Raw genomic sequence first — 21,489 nt, 5'->3', positions numbered from 1 at the left:
TACTGTGGATGTACCTTCTTGCCAAGGCATTCAAAAGTAGAGCAATTCTGCTTGTATTTTCAATTAAAAACAAGTTATAGTAATAAAAAAAAGTGTGTGATTACTTTTCAGTATTTTGAAGAATGTGTATATATATATATATAGAGATATATACAGATATATATCTATGTACACCTGTAGCACAACCTATGTTTGGGACATGGTATAGGTGGTCAAACTGACAGGGGGGAAATAGTAATTTCAAGAGCCCTGCATACATTTAAAAAAATCTGTACTTAAATGTCCTTTTAGTTTCATAGTTTTAGTATTAGTAAGTATTAAAGCGTGACCATGGAGGAATTTCACTACTTATCTTTTATGGCTTAATGGTATATATACAAATACTGCAGAATTGAAATATATTTTATACAGTTGAAGCTGCTCAGAATGCACCTCCAATTGAACAGGAAGAGTTTAGACGAAACGCTGTAAAAGTGTCAGGCACTGACAAACTTAATGCAGACTGCCTTTAGTTTAACAAATAGTTTTAGTGCATATTCCTGCGAAAATACTGACTTCCATGGAAGATGAAGTAACATGTTCTAATGAGCAACAAATTCTTATACTTTCATACTCAACATTAAGTCCAACTCTTATATTTAATTTTGAAAGACAACTTATTGTTGCATATTCAAGATTTACTTCTAGTTTTTACAATTTTGGCTATATGTATAATTAAAAACTAATGTATAACAGTAGAATGCAGAAACGTGTGCAAATGTCAAAGATTTTGTTTAACAACAGAAACTCAAGTTCAACCAGATTTTGTTCTTGCGCTTTACTATCTTCCCTAGGTTTTCTCCAGATCTTAATTATATTTTAATGCACTAACCACAATGACCTTAAAACTCCAAGTTTCTCAACTTTCATAGGTTCGTATGAATCATCAATATAAAAACAATTACTGAAAAAATATACATGGAACAACTGAAGATCTGCATCACAGTTTTACTTGACACAAAGCTCTACAGCAGTTATCTTCAAAATGTACCCGATTTGACTTTGATAGGCAAGTTCCTGAAGTATGTAAAACAATCAACATACTTACCTGTGGGAAACAGCTACAATGTTACAGAGCTTGGTAACATTTCATACCTGTCTACAGCAAAAGTAGACATTTAAAGTACTTCTGCAAGAGATTGCTGACTCTTAAAGCCAACTTCAAACAGCAAGGTGATTCAACAGATAAAGTGTGTTTTCATTTGAAAATTGTTTTCCATCTTACAAGATTACTACTTTTAGCATATCTTTGGCAGAAAAGTGGGAAAAGGCTGAGAGCACGCTGTCCAAAAATACAGTAGCAATTTGCAAGCAGACGTTCCTGCAGAAAATCGAAGTCTCCAAGATCCAGTTTAGTAGCAAAAATATTTATTCTCTTTCGACTCTAAGCGTGTTTCTGATGGTGAACTCCATTTTCTTTTTAAACTGCTCATATGTCTCTGTTATAGGGAGCTCTAAGCAATTAAGGAGTCTGTTTCCAACGGGATACCTTATATGCAAAAATTTAATCGTAGGTTCAGGATCAAAACCAATGGGCGGTATGGAATAAGAGCCTGTTACGAAGAGCAGAATATCCTCCAATGTCACTACAGACTCACCACCTAAAAAAATAGGATTAGGTTGTATCATTTATTGCCTATTACCCATAAACCATTATCCTGCATGTTGTGTTAGAGGAAAAAAACCCTGAAATCAGGAAACCCCAGATCCATATGCTGAATGAATATGCAGTTATATGGCCAAATAAGAAAAATCTTAGCAAGAAAAATGCACTTGGTTTAGTTCTGAAAAGTTAAGTGAATAGAAAAATAAACTCTCCTGCAATAAGAGACCACTGTTTTCTATCTTTTTTTGAGACAACCACTGTCTAATAAGCATAAGTTCACAGCAAAGCTGAAGAGAGGGGATTAAAGGATTTTTCTGAACCACTCAGGGTTTTTTTGGGTTTGTGGGGGTTTTGTTTGTTTTTAAACCTTACAGGAGTTCTAGCACCAATCTTTCAGATATTTACTCCTCTCAAGTTTGACTGTAATTGCGCAACAGTTTCAGAAATTTTAATTAGTAAGGAAGGGGGGGATGAAGGAACAATTAGGAACTGATAGTGACCTCAAAACCTTCATTTATTTACTCCAGTGAACTCTGCAAACCAAACCCTGTATATACACCAGCAGCTAAATAACCTGAACAGGGAAGGGGAAAAAGAAAAAAACAAAACAAAACAACCAACCAATTACTTACTTTCCACATCTTGCAAATAACCCATCCAAAAATCAGCACCTTCAACTTTATTTACATCTGATGAGGAATGGATTGTGAAGAGATCACAAATAGTTTCTGCTGAAAGTCTTTCAGGTTTGTGGCACAAAATACTAGAGAACACATCCGGGTGCATTTGCATTTTCTCTAGCACACCAAGAGTTTTCAAACCTTGCCTAAAACTAGAAGGGGGGGAAGAGGGAAAAAAAAAAAAAAAAAAGCACGCATGCATCAGAAAGCCAGTAGGTAACTAATTGTACTCTGCATTTTATAAAGCTGTAAGACTGGACATAATAAAATTTCCCCATCTGCAGTCTCTAAGTCTTGTCAATAAACTGTACATAGTAGTCTCATTTCATTTTAATGTTGGAAAATGCATTTAATTCTCATTTTAACAATCTAAGTGTTTCTGTGGAGCTTTTTGGGCAGATGAAAGAAATACCAGTGATATGCAGAAGTTAACTTTATTTCGTGGTACTTGACTGTATGAGCATGGTTTACTTTTAATCTTTATGTAAGAACATACTGAATTTTTCTTACAAATATCCCTTTAGAAAACACCGTTTAAATTCCTTGTCCCTAGGCAAAATGAGGTGTCTTAAAAGATAGCCTTCACTTGGTTTCTGCCATCTGCATGTGTTTACATACTATTATTTCTCCCTGTGGCAAATGCCAATAGCAGTATCCTGGGCTGCACTAGGAATCATGGTGCCAGCAGGTCAAGGGAGTCCTACCTGGAGTGCTGTGTCCAGTTCTGGGCTCCCCCGTACAAGAGAGACATGGACATACTGGAGAGAGCCACTAGGATGACTAAGGGACTGGAGCTTAACCGTATGAGGACAGGCTGAAAGAGCTGGGACTGTTGAGCCTGGAGAAGAAAAGGCTCAGGTGGAATGTCAATGTGTAGAAGTATCTGAAGGGAGTGTGCGAAGAAGTTGGAGCCAGGCTTTTTTCAGTGGTGCCCAGTGACAGGACGAGAGGCAATGGGCACAAACTGAAACACAGGAGGTTCTGTCTGAACATCAGGAAACACTTTTTTACTGCGAGGGTGACTGAGCACTGGCACAGGTTGCCCAGAGAGGCTGTGGAGTCTCCATCCATGGAGATGTTCAAAAGCTGTCTGGAAATGGTCCTGGGCAACTGGTTCTAGGTGGCCTGGCTTGAGCAGGGAGTGAAGGACAAGATGATTTCCAGAAGTCTCTTCCAACCCACACACCAATCTGATTCTGTGATTTAACTAAATCTATCTATTTTTTAAAAACAACTCTGCAGGTTGAAAAAATTTCACTAGTTACTGGGTAAGAACATTTCAAGCAACTGCCTTTACAATTTAACCACCATGTGAAATCAGAACTAAAATTTTACTTGTTTACTCATTATTTCTTAGATATTGATAGGCTGAATCAGTAAAATCAAGAATAAACATGTTGAAAGTGTACAGTCAGTGGTGTAGAACATTAGCACCTAAAGTGACTAACTCTTTATTTATTCTCAGTCCTCAATGTTGACAAGCAGATTCTTGCTTTACTCACTTTTGCACATTTTAAGCCCATCTCCAAAAATGCACAAAACAACATTTCCCATAAACAGGCAAATTATTACCTTTCACTCTTTGACTGACTAGTTTTAAAATATGATATAGATTGGTCAAATATGCCACAGAGGGCCTTGACTGAAAGACTAATTACTCTCAACTTTGCTAAAAAAAACACTCACATTCAAAATTACTTTTGGCATAGCTCTTGGATTCAGTTGATTCAAATTTGTCAAAGATAACACCATAAATGTGCTAAGTATAAATCCAACTATACTTGTTGGAAAAATTAGCATCCAGTGCCTTTTTACCGAGCAGATGAAGAATGCAAATTGGAAGTAGGGTCAGAGACCAATCGAAAAATAGTCAATGGCTGAAACTTTCCCAGCTATTTGAAGTCATCACTACCTCATGAAAACAGCAGTGCAATTCTTACGTTCTAAGTAGGCCAACTTACACTTGTGCACATTATTGCTCTCCTAATGGCACACACAAACTCCCTAATTAGAACTCTGGAAAACTCATTTGAATTCTAAACATATGTTTAACACTTCTGAAATTTAAGATTCTAAATTCAAGCAATTCTGAATTAAAAATGAATATAAGCTAGAGAAATTTTGTAGTGCAAAGGTCTTTGTCATGCTATAGTTTACAACTGCGAATCTGCCCTCTTCATAAGGTTGAAAAAGGAATGTAACCAAGGAGAAGCGGAATGAAGCAGATATATGGAAAAATAATTTCAGTCTTTCAGTTTAACTGACTAGTTAACAGCTGCCACTTAATCCACTGAAAATTACAGTACATTTCATTGGTTTAAATGGAAAATAAGTAAGAACATGTGAAAGTTAGTTTTCACAACCTATTATTTAGTATTTCAGTGAGGAAAAAATCCAGGAAGTTTGAAAACTCAAACAGAACAAACCTTTCTAAGGGTGAAATAGTTCTCTTGATTACGTGATGGATCAATATGTCATTCACCAGCATATCCTTATCACACAAAGCTGTTATAGGTCTTAAACATCCAGCAGCAGCAAGGAATTCGTAACAGTCGTGTATTGTAGACTGTAGGCTGGACAGACTATTTGCATATTTTATCTGTATCAGAAGATAAAAATTAGGAATTTGTTTACTACATGCATGTGTGTGTATATACATATATATATATATATAAAAAAATTAAGCTTTTTAATTTGACCTCGTTATATTCAATACGACCTTCTTTATCTCTAAATATAGTCTTGAACAAGAATTTGCCAATAAGTTTAATTTTATTTACCATTTTTATTGTTTGTGCTACATCAACATCAGCAACATCTTCCAAAGCTGGCTTCACATTCTCTGGACCATAGACAAGACAATTGAACAGTGTTTTGGAAAAGAAACCAGGAGATGGGCCACCATGAACCAGAGAAACTGCAATCATTTTACCAGCTTCAAAATAAAGATTCTCTTTTACAGCTGCAAATGAAAAAAAAAAAAAATATTTACTATGTATGCATAAAACTAATTTGTGATCCTCATTTTTTTTTATAGAAAATCTCACAATGTGATTCCTTCTTACTTTAGCAGCAAACCTAACTTGTTGCATCTCCTAGTTGAAACAATAAGACCGATATTTTTTACATAGGAGTACCATATTCTTTTACTACAACTCTTCAGCCTCTATCAAGGTTTAAAGAGGAGATGTAACTTCCTCTGCCACTTTGTACCCAATGCACATTTAATTCTGAAGCATAAGAACTCAAAGAAGCTAACTTTGGGTCTTTAGGGAGCATGCTACCAGAGATAATGTTCTAGAAATTTGAGGAAAGAAAATAAGTAACAGAGAGAGTGAGTCAGGAAGAAAGAAATTCACTTGTAGAGAACAAAGGCATTAATTAAGAAGTTCCAAGTCTAATTATATGCTGTATTTTTTCCTTCGTTGTCATCAACTTTTCCAATTAAACCAAATTTTTTTTGTTATTACAAATCCGCATCCCACCCCCCTTTACAATTGAAAAGCAAAAAAACAATTCAAAAAACAATTTCTATCCATCAGGATTATAATTGTGAACTGACAATCATACTGGCTGAACATTTAAAAACCTTTCAAGTTACATAGTTCTTAATGTATTTTTGAACAAAGCATTTAATTACCTTGAAAATCAAGGGACAAGTTCTTTGCAGAAGAGCCCTCAAACAACGATGAATTCTGAAGGTGAAGCATTAATAACTGGAAGAAACGGTGTTTTGATGCAGCAGAAGTATCTGTCTTTGATCTATTTTTGCAGTTGGTGAACTTAATTTCAATAGTGTTTGTAGGACTGAAGTTGCGCTGTCTAAATCCTTTTAAAGCACTATTCCAGATATTTTCTGCATTGATGTTAAGCCTTGTAGTTTTTGTATTAACTTGTAGCTTTAACTCCTTCAGTATATTAGAAGCTTCCGTTCGTTGCTTTCTTAAATGCCTACGAGAAAATTGCATGTATTTTCATATTGCATCTATTATTCATAATTAGCAACAGTTTACAGGAAGCATCCTAAAATCTATTAAGAAAAACACCTCTTTAAACACTGTGGTACATGTAGGTATTGCCTAAATTATATCAGTACAGTATTTGGCGTAGATGCTTCAAATTTTAACTCTGTAGTGGCAAATTTTAAAGTTCCTCTAAGAACTAGAAAAAAGGAAGTAGAAATAATGACCTTGGCATAAAATAAATATTTTCTTAATTCAGTTACACCAACATAGTGCCAAACAATTCTCACACCATCATTTTACATTTGAACAATGTGAAACAAGTGAGAAATTGAAGAGCTTACCATGTTTGTGTTAAAGAGATGTTTTGCAACCAAGTTAGAATACACTGTGAACTATTCAGTAATATTTAATCTTTGTCACTATAATCAAAAATACTTTTGAGCAGGGAGAAATGTTGCAGTTACCATTTAAAAAAATAAGATACCAGTCTAAATAAGATCCCTTCTTTGTTTTCTAACTTACAACCACAACTATTTCAAATACCCTACCTACTAGAAGTAACAAATTCCTTCATGAGAATTTTTAGCATATATTACAGGTATAATTCATAAATTAAGTACTCGCAACAAGACAAAGAATTTTGTATCCTTAAACTGAATATTCTCTATTAAAACACGTTATTTTACCACTGATTTTAGCATAATCATGAACTATTCTTATGGTACAAATGCAAAAACATGGAAAATTCAGGACGTGTAATTTGAAGAAAGTCATTAGGATTCTTTTTGTTCCCCCTCTTCTAAAGAATGGCTAGCCATGCTTCAGTAAGGACAAATACGTGTTTCTGGGTTTTGATTCCTTTACTACCTAACCTACAAATTCTCAGTAAGTATCATTCTTTTCCCCTCACCCCCCCTCTAGCATTTAGAAACAGCAGAAGCATTTATCAAGTTATGACTTCAGCTCTTTAGTGTATTCATTCCATTTTTCCAGTGACTATATATATACACACACATATATATAGCCACTATATACACACCCACACCCACGTTCTGTAGGAAATATGGTATAAAGCCATGTGCTAGATGTAAGCAAAATAGAAGAAAAATACTTTTTCCTCAGGGACCCGTTCCTGTTCGACATCAGTGGAGATAAGGACATTGTCACTCTGTTGGATGCTGGAAGTTCTAGGTGTGAGCAGGGTGACAAGTTGTTCTGGCACATTATCTTTGGTGATCTACAAGCCAAAACAGTATTTTAAGAGGAGATACAATTGAAGAATGCATAAACATTTCTTATTTGAAGGTAGCAATATAATTTCCCCCCTATTTCAGTTCTAAATCTCATCTGTATGTTCATTTACATAAGGTCCATTAGAGCCTGAACTACAATTTTAAAAAATAATTCACTATTTTATTATGTGGTGGGTTTAGGATCCGTTTTTAGTTGTATCCCAAACACGAGATGGAAGCCCTGACTGATACAATAAGTAAAAACTAAAAATACTAGTTTCTACAGACTTGAAAAATTTTTATTACAGCAGAGGAAAACATTATTTATATAAACATCTCTAAGCTAGATTTCTAGCACACTCAACACAGAAAAAATACTGATGAGCAACCTTAGCTTTACATTTTGCCATTTGTACGTTCAAAGTTACCTCTAAATTGTTAAGATTACTTTTACAAGGATCTAATTTTATCAAAGTAAAAACTTGTTTACATGCCACTGAATGTGAATAACTATAGCAAGTTCACAGAGTTCACAGCTTACTCCAAAAACTTCCATCACTAAACTTTACTCCAAGTTTCTCAAATTTGCAATTTAGCGTAAGAAGTTTCTCCTACAGAATAAGCCATCACCTCCTCATGTTTAAATACTATTTTACATTATAATAAGTTTTTGCTTGAAAACAGAAAATTACACACTGGAGAACAAAATTGCGTTGAGGTCCGGGTGACTGCCGAGGGCACTTTGGAGATGGCTCTTCCAGCAAACAAGTTGTCCCATCTGTCTTTTCACAGATAGCCAAAGAACGCTTTTTCTGTTTGCTGTAGTTCCCTGTATGATTAAATTATATTCATTTAGTGAATTTGCTAGCTGTAACATACATAGTATTAAAATTTATCATTTTAAGAAGTCACTGTCACAACCATACCTTTACCTGATTTTGCAAAGATACTTCTGCATTCCATGCACTCCCAGTTTTGCTCCCATGACTTCATAGATGAACAGGCCAAATGAGTTCCACGGGAACCACAACACTGACAACGCTTTATTTCCCATTTACTGAAATTAAAAACTTATGTATTTAGAATTAGACAGAAGAATGAGGCTAGTTAAAACAAAGAATATTAAACAGTAAGTCTAATCCAGACACTAAACTAACAAAGCATAATTTTATCAATCTGGCAGGACTGTATATAATCAAGGGGAACTTTTTTCGGACAAGATGTACTCACAACTCCTGGCTGCAACAAGAAAAAGAAAAGCTACCCATGTTCCAGCACCTTGTATTGAAAGAGGCTATAAGTTAGTGTGCTCCCCTGCCTGGAAGTCAATAGCTTACAGCCAATATTTTCTCCTCATGTTGCTAGCAAACAACATCCTGTGTATTTTATGGGTATCCACCACTCAGCTTTTCCAAATGGTAAATTTTTTCAAGGAGCATATCTGATTATTCTTACACATTCTGAATAAGACTCTTCATTAATGGCAGTGTTTAAGTATGTTAGGTTTTTGTCTAGATTTCTTCAATTTTGCTGAAACACACAATGGAACAACGTGACTAATATTAGTTCAAATACTGGAAACCTATGGTACAACTTTTAAAGGCGAAGAAAATCCTGAGGTGCACACATACCACGAATGAACCAAGCAATGTTTGGTCAAATCTGTACAAAGCAAAGTTAATGTCTTCAGGGAGTAACCTACCACAGTACTACAGAAACAAGTCTTCAAAGTAGAGGCTCTGACAGCTTTGAGTATACTCATGCCAATGGAAGAAATACATTTCAGAAGCACACAAATAAAACAAGAAAGAATGCAGAAAATGAACTTGTTAATCAAAAATTAAGCAAGTGGTAGAGCAGAAAAAAGTCTTTTACAAGATCACTCAAGCCTCTCATTAAGCTATCAGCAATATTCTAGCTGCCATTTGAATGCAGAGGGATAGCTCACAGATAGTTTGATTTTGCACAGCTAGTTAATTACAGCTAGTTAATTTCAGCTAAGTCTATTATTTTAATGAATTTCTTGTAAAGGTATTAAGTATTCTAACAATTATTAAAATGTTGAGTTAAGCTTTGAATGAAAGATACACAACATTAGTTTAGGGACGCACTATTCTACATGTTATGTGGATGTAGAAATTGTACTTCAGCTCTGTATCAAATGAGAACAAGGACAAGATAACTGATAATAGATTGGTTTGGTTTTCTTGGCTTTTATAACCTGATTAGAGAAAATTAGTATTCAAGTATTATGATTATAGGGAATAAAACAAATTATTTTTTTTGGACACAGTGTCTTGGCTTGACATTAAAACCCGATGCTGAAAAGTATTAAAGCATTAAAAAAAAAAACCCAAAAACCACACACATCAAAGAACTATTCCATCCTAGGTTATACCTTCCTGCAAGTGTCATACCTATCAGGTTCATTATAGTCTCTTCCTTTCTTGCAGAGACATCTTTTAATGTCACAGTGTTGATAACATTGCAGTAGGTCTTGATATGCGTTCTCTTCAAGTTCCCATGATGCATCCCTATAAAGAAGGCAGAAGATCTGTTATTTACAACTGTATTTCCGATTGTTTAAATGGGTTACTCTGTCTTTGGAAAAGATGTATGTAATAACCACATGAAGATATTTCAATCATGTAACGTTCTAGGCAACAACTAGACATCTGAGAGGAGGAAGAAAAGTCTAGGAACAAAAATAATATTATAAAAGACACAGACTTTTTCTTGTGTACAGTTACTTTGATTAAAGTATTTATTATTTTTTGCATGACCTCAGTGCATGTTTGCTCTATTTCATGTTATTCTGCTTCCTCTCTCACAGCAGACATGGATATTTGTCTTGGCAGTCTACTCAAGTTACCATTGAAAATGGTCTCATGAAAAGTAACTCAGAATTTTCCAGGCCAGTACAGCAAAGTTCATGAAGTATTTTGACTCTTCTTCCACTCCAAAATCTTGAGCTTCTGTCTCCAGAGGGAATTAATGGTAGTCTCTGAAGAGACTAATAGTTATTAAAGAATAATACTTCTAACAAAGAAACATAATTCTGATCACTTTCTGTCTTATTTTGAGCCCCATGAAATGGTGGAAACGTATGAAAAACGGCTCAGAATTTTAGAAGCAGTTGTTATACTAAACATATCCTTAGCAATCCCTTGGGAGAAGATGGAAGCTGTATGGCTGAGTAATCAGTTGATTATAATACTGTCTGGACAGAAATTCAGATAATTTAAAAACCTGGGCACAGAAAATACACTTCTCAGCAACCTCTATGTTAGTGTGAAATTATTGTATTTAAGAAGTGTTTTGATCTTTTAAATAGGTCCCTGGTTGAATCATGGGCATTAAAAATGACTTTTCAGAGCTGCTTGCTTTATGTTTGAGATGACTACTCTGGCCTTTGATGGTTTTTGTGCATAACTAAAAGGAAACAGGCTACTCCTTACCAAACCAAACAATTCTACCATTGAAGGTAGAACTGAGGTTTCACATATTAATAGATGCAGTTCTAAAGAATAAATAAAAAATGGTTTAACACCCTATCAAAATTTTTATAGAAGAGTCATTATTTACAAAATTACTTACTTTTCTGGAATGTGTATGCCCATTCTCAACATTTCTTTCTGAAATTTGTCCTTGTTATTACATACCGTGCACCTAAAGAAAAATATCCCAGCACTCAAAGCTTGATACTGTGTCAAGAAAAAAAAACACAACAAAAAACCAAACCAATTATTGAATTACTACCATCCTTAGGATGCCAATAAATAATGCCTTAATATCTATAACCATTACATTCATGGATACTGTCCTGACATGGATGTTAAAGCTGACATCAATCATAATGTCACTTGACATTGAAGCAAATGGCGAACATCTTCCTTTAGAGGACAAGAGCTCACGTGCTAGAATCAGGTTCATAAACAAAAGCACAATCCTTTTCAGTCAACCTCTCCAGATCTAGAATGAGTTAACAAAAAGAACCTTATAACTTTTTCCCGCTCTGGACTTAGGCAAAGAGAACTGATGATGGATAAAAGACATTTTTAGCATTTAGATTCCGCACATAATGACTTGCAAGATGGCAACTACCTAGGTTGGTCTTCAGTTCCTAAAGCAACTAAAGGCATGAAGCGTATCACACATGCAGAAACATTGCAGGGGTGTGTGTGTGTGCACAGAATTAATAGCATTAAAAAAAAGAATCCTCCTTGTAAGATGTCTCCAAAACACAATTTTAGCATTGTCCTTCAAACCTAGTATATCTCCATACCTACTGCCTACATTAACCCTAAGCAATTTCACACAATTTTAAGCAACTGTTCCATTATTTTTAAACACAACAGAAATGTGATCTCCATGGATGCAAAGAGAAAAAAGAAAGGGAGAACCTGTATTACCTGCAAGCATTCTCGATGAAACCAAGCATTTTTACAGCAAGGACTTTTCAATACAGCGTACATTGGAAGCTGTTCAACCAAATCCAGGCATATGGTACACTGCGAAGTTCCTCTAGATTCTTGATCTGGAAACTTTTGAACTGGTTTATGTTCCCAACAGTAAGATCTAAAAATAATAATTTAAGGTTCCCTTATCAAAACAACGTTTTAAGAACCTTCGTCATAAAATTTGAAGATAGCTAAATGAATTCCCTATTATATCTGTTTTTCATGAATAAACGCTGTGCAACAAGCTAAAAAGGAAGACACATACTGGTTTTGGCTGGGATAGAGTTAATTTTATTCAGAGTAGCTTGTATGGTGCTGTTTTGCATTTGTCATGAAAACAGTGTTGATAACACAGGGATGTTTCAGGTATCGCTGAGCAGCGCTTACACAACATCAAGGTCTTTTCTGTTTCTCACCCCACCCCACCAGTGAGGAGGCTGGGAGTGCACAAGAAGTTGGGAGGGGACACAGCTGGGACAGCTGACCCCAACTGACCAAAGGGCTATTCCATACCATGATGTTAAGCTCAGCAATGAAATTGAGGGAAGAAGGAGGAAGGGGAGATGTTCAGAGTTATGGCATTTCTTTTCTCAAGTAACTGTTACACATGATGAAGCCCTGCTTTCCTGGAAATAGCTGAATATCTGTCTGCTGACGGGAAGTAGTAAATGAATTCCTTATTTTGCTTTGCTTGCGCATGCAGCTGTTGCTTTACCTATTAAACTGTCTTTATCTCAACCCACGAGTTTTCTCACTTTTACCCTTCCGATTCTCTCCCCATCCTGCTGGGGGTAGTGAGCAAGCATCTGTGTGGTGCTCTGCTGCCTATCAGGGTTAAACCACAACACACATGTAAACAAATCATGTATCTAACAGAGCAAGTCAATAGAACAACATTAAGGAAGAAGCGTGTTGCTAACTGAAGCTTTGTAAATTACAGAGATCATATACCCCCTTTCTCTCAAAACTTATTTTCGTCCAAATAATGCGTTTCCTGTCCTCAGAACTGCAAGTTCTTCCTATATTTCAATGTTACATGACATTAAAGGAGCAATTTTGAGTTTGCAGATTGATTCTGCAGAGTCTAGGTAGCGCGATAAATTTTATAATTTAGCACGCTTTCAAAGAAATAAGACAGCCAAGAAATGCAGCTCTAGAAGAAGCCTTTCTGAAAATGCATTATTTTTACATGTGCTTGACTTTAACTTCTTAAATAAATGACTTGTATTAAGTGCCTGCCGGACTTCAATCCACCCACCCTACAAACTCAGCTTACAGTAGGCAGAATAAAGCCATTATCAAATGCACACAGGAGTATTTTGACTACAGCCAAGATGCTGGACAGATGATAGTAAAAGAAAATAAAATGTTTTTTAGACATTTGATACTAAACCCATTTCTCCTGCAGTCCATCTCTAATAAGCAGATCTAGAAGCCTTGTGCTTTGAAACACAATGGCATAGCATACAGTGTGTTTTGACTGCTAAGAAAGATAGGCAGACAAACAATTGCCATTTCAACAAAGGCACAGGACGCAGACAAACAAAAAATCAAAACCAACTATTTTGCAGTTTATTTCAGAGTTTAGGATTTAATGCTCAATTTTATAAACAATTTAACTACTTTTAAAGATATAATTTAATGCTTCTACAAGTGTTGAGAATTTAGTTTATAAGTACTAGGTATGCAATATAACTGCTTGGCCTTTGTATTTTCCACAAATTAGATATTTTTTTCCTTAGATAACCCAGATGTCATTTATAATTAACACCCTATCCAATGACAACCCATGAAAAAACAAATCACCTCCTGTATAAATATAATGAATTGAAAATGAGAAAGCGACAAAATCCCAGAACTTACCTGAAGTCTTCCATGAACTGGAAAATACATTCCTTTTGTATCCCACAAGGAAAATGGTAACTTCGTTTGCATTTGGGAGCTACACATCCAATTGAAGCACCCTTTTTCTTACAGATATTACATTTCTAGGAATAATTTGTTTTAGAAATAACAGAATATTAACATCTACAGTCCAAGTAAAATTACTGGAATTAAACCAATAGAAAAATTATAAAGTGTGCAAGAAAGAATATCGGCCAATAGATTGTAACTGTGACAAGACTATTGTCTTTTAGCTTTATTTCAAAGAGTAAAGATATATAGTTATTTCACAGGCTTTGATTATGTATTGGTTTATATGCATGTTGTTGTGTGACACGTAAGCCAAAATACAAGTTATTTTACCAGTACCTATAGTTTAGTTGCATCTATAAAATTATATAATGTCAGCTTGAGGCTCAGCATAATGTCATGAGCTATTATGCATGTGTAATTTGCTCTTATTTATCTGCAACATATCGAGGAAATAAAAATATTAGCAAACTTCTGCAGGTTTTATAGACCCTTGTGGCCAATATACTTGTTACGAACCCAATATACTTGTTACTTAAATGTAAAATTCAGATGCTTGAATGGGCTCAGCACACTGCCCGTTGAAGAAAGAAAAGATGATAAAACAAACCCCACAGGCGATACTAAGTGCACTTAAAAGTTACTTTTTTTTCTTGTAAATACCAAAGACTTCATTCTTACCAGTTTTGCAGCTCTATTTACTTCTTTTCTAATATCCATGATTAAGAATCCATCTACACCTTCATCTTCTTCCCCTCTCTGCCAAATGCCACTTGACATCAACTACGAAAACAAATTAAGTATTTTAAAACATACACCTACCTAAAGATTTTAAATTACCTACACTGCATTTGTCAAGTAAGAGAGAAGTTTAGTCTTACTAAGCTTGTGTGCAAATATTTTAATGATTAAAAAGCTGATCCAAAACATCTATGTATTTGTCTGATATGACACAACAGGGAATAGTAACTAGTAACATGAAAATAAATATTTCATAACATCAAAGTCTTACATAATACTGTAGAGCCCAAGATGGTGTATTTTACCTTCCTTTTTGAATTATATGGACTACTCGGATAATTGTCAAACAATTATTTTCAGCATCTAAAGCTTCAGAGGAAGTAAAATTAAATTAGTTTAGTTAATGCGAATGACAACTGTGTTGTGGAGATAATGAAGCACAGTAGGAAGTATCTCTACTGAAGTGCAGCCTAAGAGGAGAAGTAATTCACTTTAGAGGAGAATTAAATAAAAACAGAATCAAGTAACTAGGCAAGTCAGAAGAGCCTGATGATAATTTAGATTAAAGTTACTTAGTAAGGCACATCACAAACTTCAAATAACTAAATAGTTTCACAACTTGATGCCTCCTATATTCTTTACAATCTCATTTTATAGTTCTCATTTTATAATTTCAACACAGCACCATTTTTTAACTACAGAGTTTTATCAATATTTTAGTCAAATAAATCTAAAATTTTATACCAAAACCAATTAAGAATATATTTTTTCCAAATGTGAGACATTTGGCAAAGAAAAAAATGAAACTGCACCACTAACTAGCCTCTTTCTGGAAGAACTCTTTTCTTATATAATATTCACTATATTTAAGTAAAATCATGGGGTTTTGTTTGTTTGTTTTAAAAAGAAGCAGGGACCAAAACCTAAAACATGACTGTAGGAAGCTCATCACAGTAAAATATCTTATAAATCATAAGGCTCAGCGTTGCAAGCATGCCCTTTCCTAACTGTTCTGGAAATGACTTTTTCCTGTCATTTCACGTGGCCTTACGTACAAGACAATTTTCATGAACAGACCTAAATTTCCTTCCAGATGCTTAGAATTTAAGAAAAAAAAAATTCTATCTTTATGTAACTTTAGAAAACCTCCACTCTACCTAGTTTTCAAAGGATTCAATGTCCAACCTATTAAGCCACCTGCAACCAACACAATCCTTAAAGAACTGGTTGAGAAAAAAAACAACCAAACAAAACCCCCAAATTGTTCCTGATATTCTTTAGACTGTTTTTGTAAACTTGGGAAAAAAATTTCAAACTGTATTTATTAACAAACAAAAAAACCTCTTTTTTTTTCTTTAAGTAGTCATATTATTTTAAAGACCTGCAAAAATTTAGAGTTCAAAAGGTAGTTTAAGTATACCTTTAAGAATATGAATCTTGGAAAATGTCAAGTGTGATAACAAAAGATACTCAACTGTAGTTTATATCCACAGCTTTGTTCAAATTTTAAGCTTTTACTAAATAGTGACACTATAGCTGTATATGATCAATATGGTATATATTACTAAACTGAAAGGTAAGAATATTTCTTAAGTACTACAATGTCCTATGTAATGTCAGGGAATAACTCACAGCCAAACAAGAACCAGTGAGAAATGAGAAAAAGACAACTTTTCTCTACTTTTTCCACAAGGGGTGGAATTTTCACACTCCAAATTTTGAAACTACCCTTCTCTTATAGAAGCAAATATGTAGGTGCAATCTGTTCCCTTTCTCTAAACATGTACCTTCATTGCTATTATAGGTTGGGAGAATTAACTAAGTAATTCATTTAAATGGATCATTAACAGAATTTAGCTTTGAATAAAGGCTTGTTGGGATTTATTTGTTTCATCTGCTGCACCCGAGTACAAGCACCAAGTACAAGCCTTCAAGACGACAAGTTAAAGCTGACGGTTCAAGCTTTACAGCAACAAAACTGTTAAAACAACTGTTTGGACAAGGTTATTACTATTTAACGCTTGTTGCATTTACTACTTTTTTTTTTTTCTTCATTAAAACAGACAAGCTCTGAGATCAATACCACATACTTACCAAACAGTAATAATGAACAGTGAGATTGTATTCCACATAGGTCCTTTTTTCTCCATACTTTTCAGGGCAGTCATCTGTCCGTCCACAGAGAACACAGACTAAAATACAGAATCAGGTTTATAATCACTGTGAATGTACTGGCATTACTACGGATCAGCTGTAGAGCTGTAACTTTCATCTCTTTTAATCACATGCATACTGAAGTAGATTACTGGATAAAGGACAGTAGATACCCCTTTCTCCTTAATGTTGAATTCCATAGTAAATGCAGAAGAGGGTACTATTTGTTCCATCTCTAGTTCCTAAAAAAAAGAAAAATACTTCACCAGTTCTACCTGCCTGCTGATTCAGGAGAGGGCTATCACATAAGCTAAATTCACAAGCTGATTGTGCTCCCAACTGAAATGTTCCTCCCAAAACACCCAAAGATAATTATCAAATGGCCAACAATGTCCAGATGCATGTGAAATATGTCATCTAATTGTTTTTATTATTGTACATAAAGACATTACCATATTAGAATCCATGAAGCAACTTAACTGTTTCTTTGTATACCTATGTGATAACCTTTGTGAAAAGCATATGAATGGTATCCTGATAGTATCAAGTCATATGGTACCAATGCTTTTAAAACATATGCTAGTTTCAAAACATTCAAGGATTTGAGACAACATCGCAGTTAACTAAAACCTTGAGGATTTCCCCATTTCTGCAGTTCCTAGCCCACTAATGTACTTCCGCAGCCATTTAATAGCTTCCCTTCAATTCTCAATAGATATATCAGATACATTTTCAATATTCTAACATCAAGAGCTGTCATAGTAGTGACGAAAATAGAGGTACTGATTCAGCCTAAGAAAGTCTTGAATGATACATCTCAAACACAGCTGTGTGTGATTTGGCAGCTGAATTCCCAAGGTTACTTTCTTAAAACATCTGTAGAAAAGACTATTTTTAAATATTCCAATTACAGCAAACAAATCCAAGGAAGTTTACATGCTATTTCTTGTTCATTCCCTGAGACAAACGATTCCAATGCAATTTGATTACTGAAAATCCACCTGTTCTTTGAGCCAAAGTAAAGCAAGTTATAATTGGTATTACATATGCAGATTAAAGATTTCTATAACTATTTAATAAAAACCTTACTTACATGGACTTTGAATGTCAAAATTATTGTTTTTACTCATCCTGAGTTCTTCTGGCTGGCTGTCACGAAAAAGAAATGAGAGGTTAAATACATCTAGTGCATTAAGAATGACCATTATATACCACTTTTACTTTTTATTTTAAATTGGAAAAAAAAAAATCTCAAACTCACTAAAGTAGAAATGGGATCAAGAACAAAAGAATATTATAATTCAAACGTTATTGTGAGAGATAGGGGTTTGGAAAGCAGGATACAAATGTTCAGAAAAAATATTCCCAGACCAATGAAACGTAGCAACTTTCAACTATTTTCCCAAACTATCAAACAAGATACTTGATTTTCAAAAGAGAAAATAAAAAAGCCCAATGCAACAGCTAGTTATGTAAAGACGTAATTGTACAGAAGAGTTTGTAGTTATTTTAAACAGCAAAAATAATGATCCAAGGACAACCAAGGAAGTGGCAGCGACTCCTACTCAAATAAAGATTGGATTAACATGAGGAACTTGGAAGAAAAAAATAGCTGGGTAGGATAGTGATGAAACTATGAAGATAGTCTCCATTGTTTGGAGAAAATGCAGGATCCTGGCCTAGTCAAAGAAATCCTGATCTAAGGTGAGGAATCCAAAACAGGGACATGCATACAGGGGAATTTACACTATTTAGAACTACGTACTTTATATTCTGAAGTGGAGAGTAATTTATTTAGAAACATTGACCTAATCCACATTTCTTTGAAACATCACACACCCGTAAAAATTAGATCCCCAAGATATATTAACATGGATATACCGGGAGCTGGCCTTTACTGTGTGCCACACCACGCATCCTATCCCACCTTGGAAAAAAAAATAAAAAAAAATAGACGTTTCTTCACAGCAGCACTAAGATGATTATGTTTTCTGTAGTGCAAAGTAAAACCCTTTTAGGAACATATCTATAGATCTTTGACTTGCCTTCTCTTAGGAAGCTGATGAAAGCATTACGTAAGTTTTGCAAGACAAGAATCACGGGCGATTGCCTGCAGATCCATGCTGGACCTCACAGGTAGGTGGACAACTTCCTTCACACACACACCGAAGTGAGCAGGGAGGCAGCCAGTACAAATCCAATGTCCAAACCAGAAGCCTGACAGACTCCGAGCTATCTGGGTTTTAGTATTTACAGCTTAGATGACTGCCAGGTACAGGCTTCAGGAGCAAACCTCAGGCTAATCCAAACTATTGCAAATAAAGTACTGCAGCCATTTGACTGTAATTTTAGAAAAGGAGTTGTATTAAGAAAAAAAAAAAAAAAGGCAGGCAGAAGTCCCAGGCATAAGGCAATTGCTCTACGCCATTGCACTTTCTTGGAGAACCGGAGTAGTTGTACACAAAAGACCTTTGCCAGAAAACGGTCTAAAAGGAAATCAAACAAAAACTAAACAGTGCTGCAACCAAATTAGGTCGAGAGGCTCTTAAGAACACACATTGCACTCTGCACACACTGCATCTCCAGTCAGATGAAATAATTGGTTTCAGGTTCCAGTTTTTCCAGAAACACACTTCCCTCTTTCTAAATTACAAAAAATAAATACACATACTTAATCAGGTACAGGGGGAGCAAGAGACAAGCACCCAGCCCACACACATTCCCTTCTCTTCGGGATTTACCAAGAATGGTCACTGTCAGTTTCACAGTCCCGAATCTACTAGGGTAATACAGCAAAGAAGCAATCTATATATAACACCACAAGACCAGATTTTCACCTCAGTGTGTTGTTGTAAAAAGCCCTACCAGGTGGAGAAAGCACCTATGTGGCTGGAAACAAGAAAAGCACCTTCCTACCTTTCCCTGCCTCCAGCAAAACAGAAAAAAAATCGCTACACCGCCCCCCCCCCCCAAATTCCTTCTACTTTTCTCAAACTCTTCCAAGGAAATGAACCCGGAGTTCAAATTTGCAAGCTAAAAGATATGGAGAACAACCATTGAGGCTCCATGCATAGGTCCTACAGGGCTTTCTACAGGAACAAAGCAATTCCGTATCCGTCTATTTGCAAGACAGAAACACATTATCACCCCGTGTTTATAAAAACCTTAGTGTAAATAGAATGTACCTACTTTGCGTAAACAGGCTAAAAAAATCCTCAGAATGAATATTTAGGTTTAGCTAAGTTCTATAACTCTTTACTGCTCCGGAACATAAGGTGTTTTTAAGAGTTTTTTAACTAGAGGATGGGAAAAGAAAAAGCAATGAGCAACCTCAAGAGGCAGGGTTTCAGGTACACGTTTTCCCTAGCGTACGAACAAAGGAACCCTCCCAGATCCCATCCGTTCATACTGTGTGTCCTGAATTTACATGCGGCAGGGCCTCCAGTTCATCTCGCGGTTTATAACACGACGCCGTGTCCCGACAGAAACCCACCCCGCAGCAACCACCACCCGGGCGGCAGCAGCACAACTCCCGCCACCCCGAGGAACCCCAGCTGGTTAAGGTTCGGGTGGCCGCTTACTGTCCGAGTCCCACGCGGGTTCAACCACCAAACCCAACCGGCGTCTTTTTAAAAGGCACAGCGGCCGCGGCAGGTGGTGTGGGAAGAGCCACCCGGCGAGCCCCCGTCCCGCCTCCCTCCCGCGGCCGCACGGGGGGAGTCTCCTCGGGACGCTGCTCGCCTCCCGCTGTTTTTCCTCCCAGAAGCGTGATAGGAAGAGGGGGAAGATCTCCTCTCAGATTAGTTATTCCGCCATCTCCTGCCCCCAGACAAGCGTCAGGAGCCAGGCACCGCTCGCTCCTCAGAGCAGGGGCCGGGAAGCTGTTGCCCGTCGCTCCCCTCACGGCTCCCCTGCCGCGGCGGTTTAAACTGCCCCTTCAGCGGCTCAACGCCCCACCCGCCTCTCCTCGCCCCTTCTAAGGCGGCACTCGTCTCCTTACCCCAGGCGCAGCCAACCCCGAGGCCAGAGGCAGCAGGGCAAAGCCTCAGCCCACTTAAGGCGTTACTCACCCCGGAGGCAGCCCCGCCGACAACGCGCTCCGCCGGCCGCCCCGACGTCGGGCCGCCCGCGCTAACTGACAGACAATTCAAACCCCAACATCCGCCGCCGTTCCGGAAGCGGGAAGCCAGCCCCCCGCTCCGCCCACCGCCGCGCTCGCCATCCGTTCCATCGGCGCTCGGCCGCCTTCGCCGGGCACGCCGGCTCAGGGGGAGCGATCCTGGAGATCGGTACTTGACTGGAGGGGCCGGCGGCCGCGGCAGCCCCGGCCCTCCGGCTGCAGCTCGGCGGCCCGCCCCGGGGCGGCGCTGTGTCGCCGGGCTCTGCCGGCGGCAGCCGCGAGGGGCCGGGGGGCCGCGGCGGGGCTGGGAGGCACCGCTGCCGGTGCTGGTGTTTGAGGGGCCGGCCTGGCTTCTGGGGGCGCGGGCAGAGGGGCGCCGCCGCGCAGAAGCAAGACCCCCGCGAAGGGCTGTGGCCGGGGGCGAGGTGTCGGCAGCCTGGACCGCTGTCCTGGCGAGCTGCGGGACCTCCACAAACTGCTTACCCTCAGCCCTTGCAAACTCCGTACTACCAGGCAGTCTCTTCCAGACGGCCTGTTTTGGCCTACTTACCTAAGGAAACAAGAAGGTTTTTTTCTGA

General features: G+C 37.2%; 1 protein-coding gene across 3 annotated transcripts; it reads right to left on the bottom strand.

The window, feature by feature from the left end:
• Positions 1-971: 971 nt before the first annotated feature.
• G2E3 (G2/M-phase specific E3 ubiquitin protein ligase) lies at positions 972-20,988 on the bottom strand. Of its 3 annotated transcripts, none has more exons than XM_087747102.1 (16): positions 20,862-20,988; positions 17,885-17,940; positions 16,732-16,829; positions 14,578-14,679; positions 13,846-13,970; positions 11,935-12,100; positions 11,120-11,226; positions 9,940-10,056; positions 8,449-8,579; positions 8,219-8,351; positions 7,402-7,527; positions 5,966-6,276; positions 5,106-5,287; positions 4,752-4,924; positions 2,278-2,477; positions 972-1,640 (listed from the first exon to the last, which is right to left on the bottom strand). In XM_087747102.1, exons 2-16 carry the CDS (start codon positions 17,919-17,921, stop codon positions 1,408-1,410), a joined length of 2,241 nt encoding a protein of 746 aa, XP_087603228.1. In that variant the 5' UTR covers positions 17,922-17,940; positions 20,862-20,988; the 3' UTR covers positions 972-1,407. The 3 variants fall into 3 exon arrangements, with proteins under 3 accessions (XP_087603228.1, XP_087603230.1, XP_087603231.1); XM_087747104.1 differs by having other exon boundaries at positions 8,455-8,579; XM_087747105.1 differs by lacking the exon at positions 20,862-20,988 and adding an exon at positions 20,373-20,391 and having other exon boundaries at positions 8,455-8,579.
• Positions 20,989-21,489: the final 501 nt, after the last annotated feature.

The sequence above is a fragment of the Nipponia nippon genome, unplaced genomic scaffold (assembly GCF_047370975.1).
Source record: "Nipponia nippon isolate SJK-2023a ecotype South Korea unplaced genomic scaffold, ASM4737097v1 scaffold_11, whole genome shotgun sequence".
Classification (NCBI taxonomy): domain Eukaryota; kingdom Metazoa; phylum Chordata; class Aves; order Pelecaniformes; family Threskiornithidae; genus Nipponia; species Nipponia nippon.
Note: the sequence above shows the minus strand (reverse complement) of the source record. Positions and strands in the feature narration are given on the sequence as shown.

What these genes read in the sequence shown, in the direction of transcription:
- G2E3 (XM_087747102.1), bottom strand. Translation starts at nt 17,921, where the DNA reads ATGAGTAAAAACAATAATTTTGACATTCAAAGTCCAT. An exon ending in CAACGCAATTTTGTTCTCCA is followed by an intron (nt 7,528 to 8,218) that starts GTGTGTAATTTT and finishes TTTGGCTTGTAG; the next exon opens with ATCACCAAAGATAATGTGCC. An exon ending in AACGGGTCCCTGAGGAAAAA is followed by an intron (nt 6,277 to 7,401) that starts GTATTTTTCTTC and finishes ATTTTCTCGTAG; the next exon opens with GCATTTAAGAAAGCAACGAA.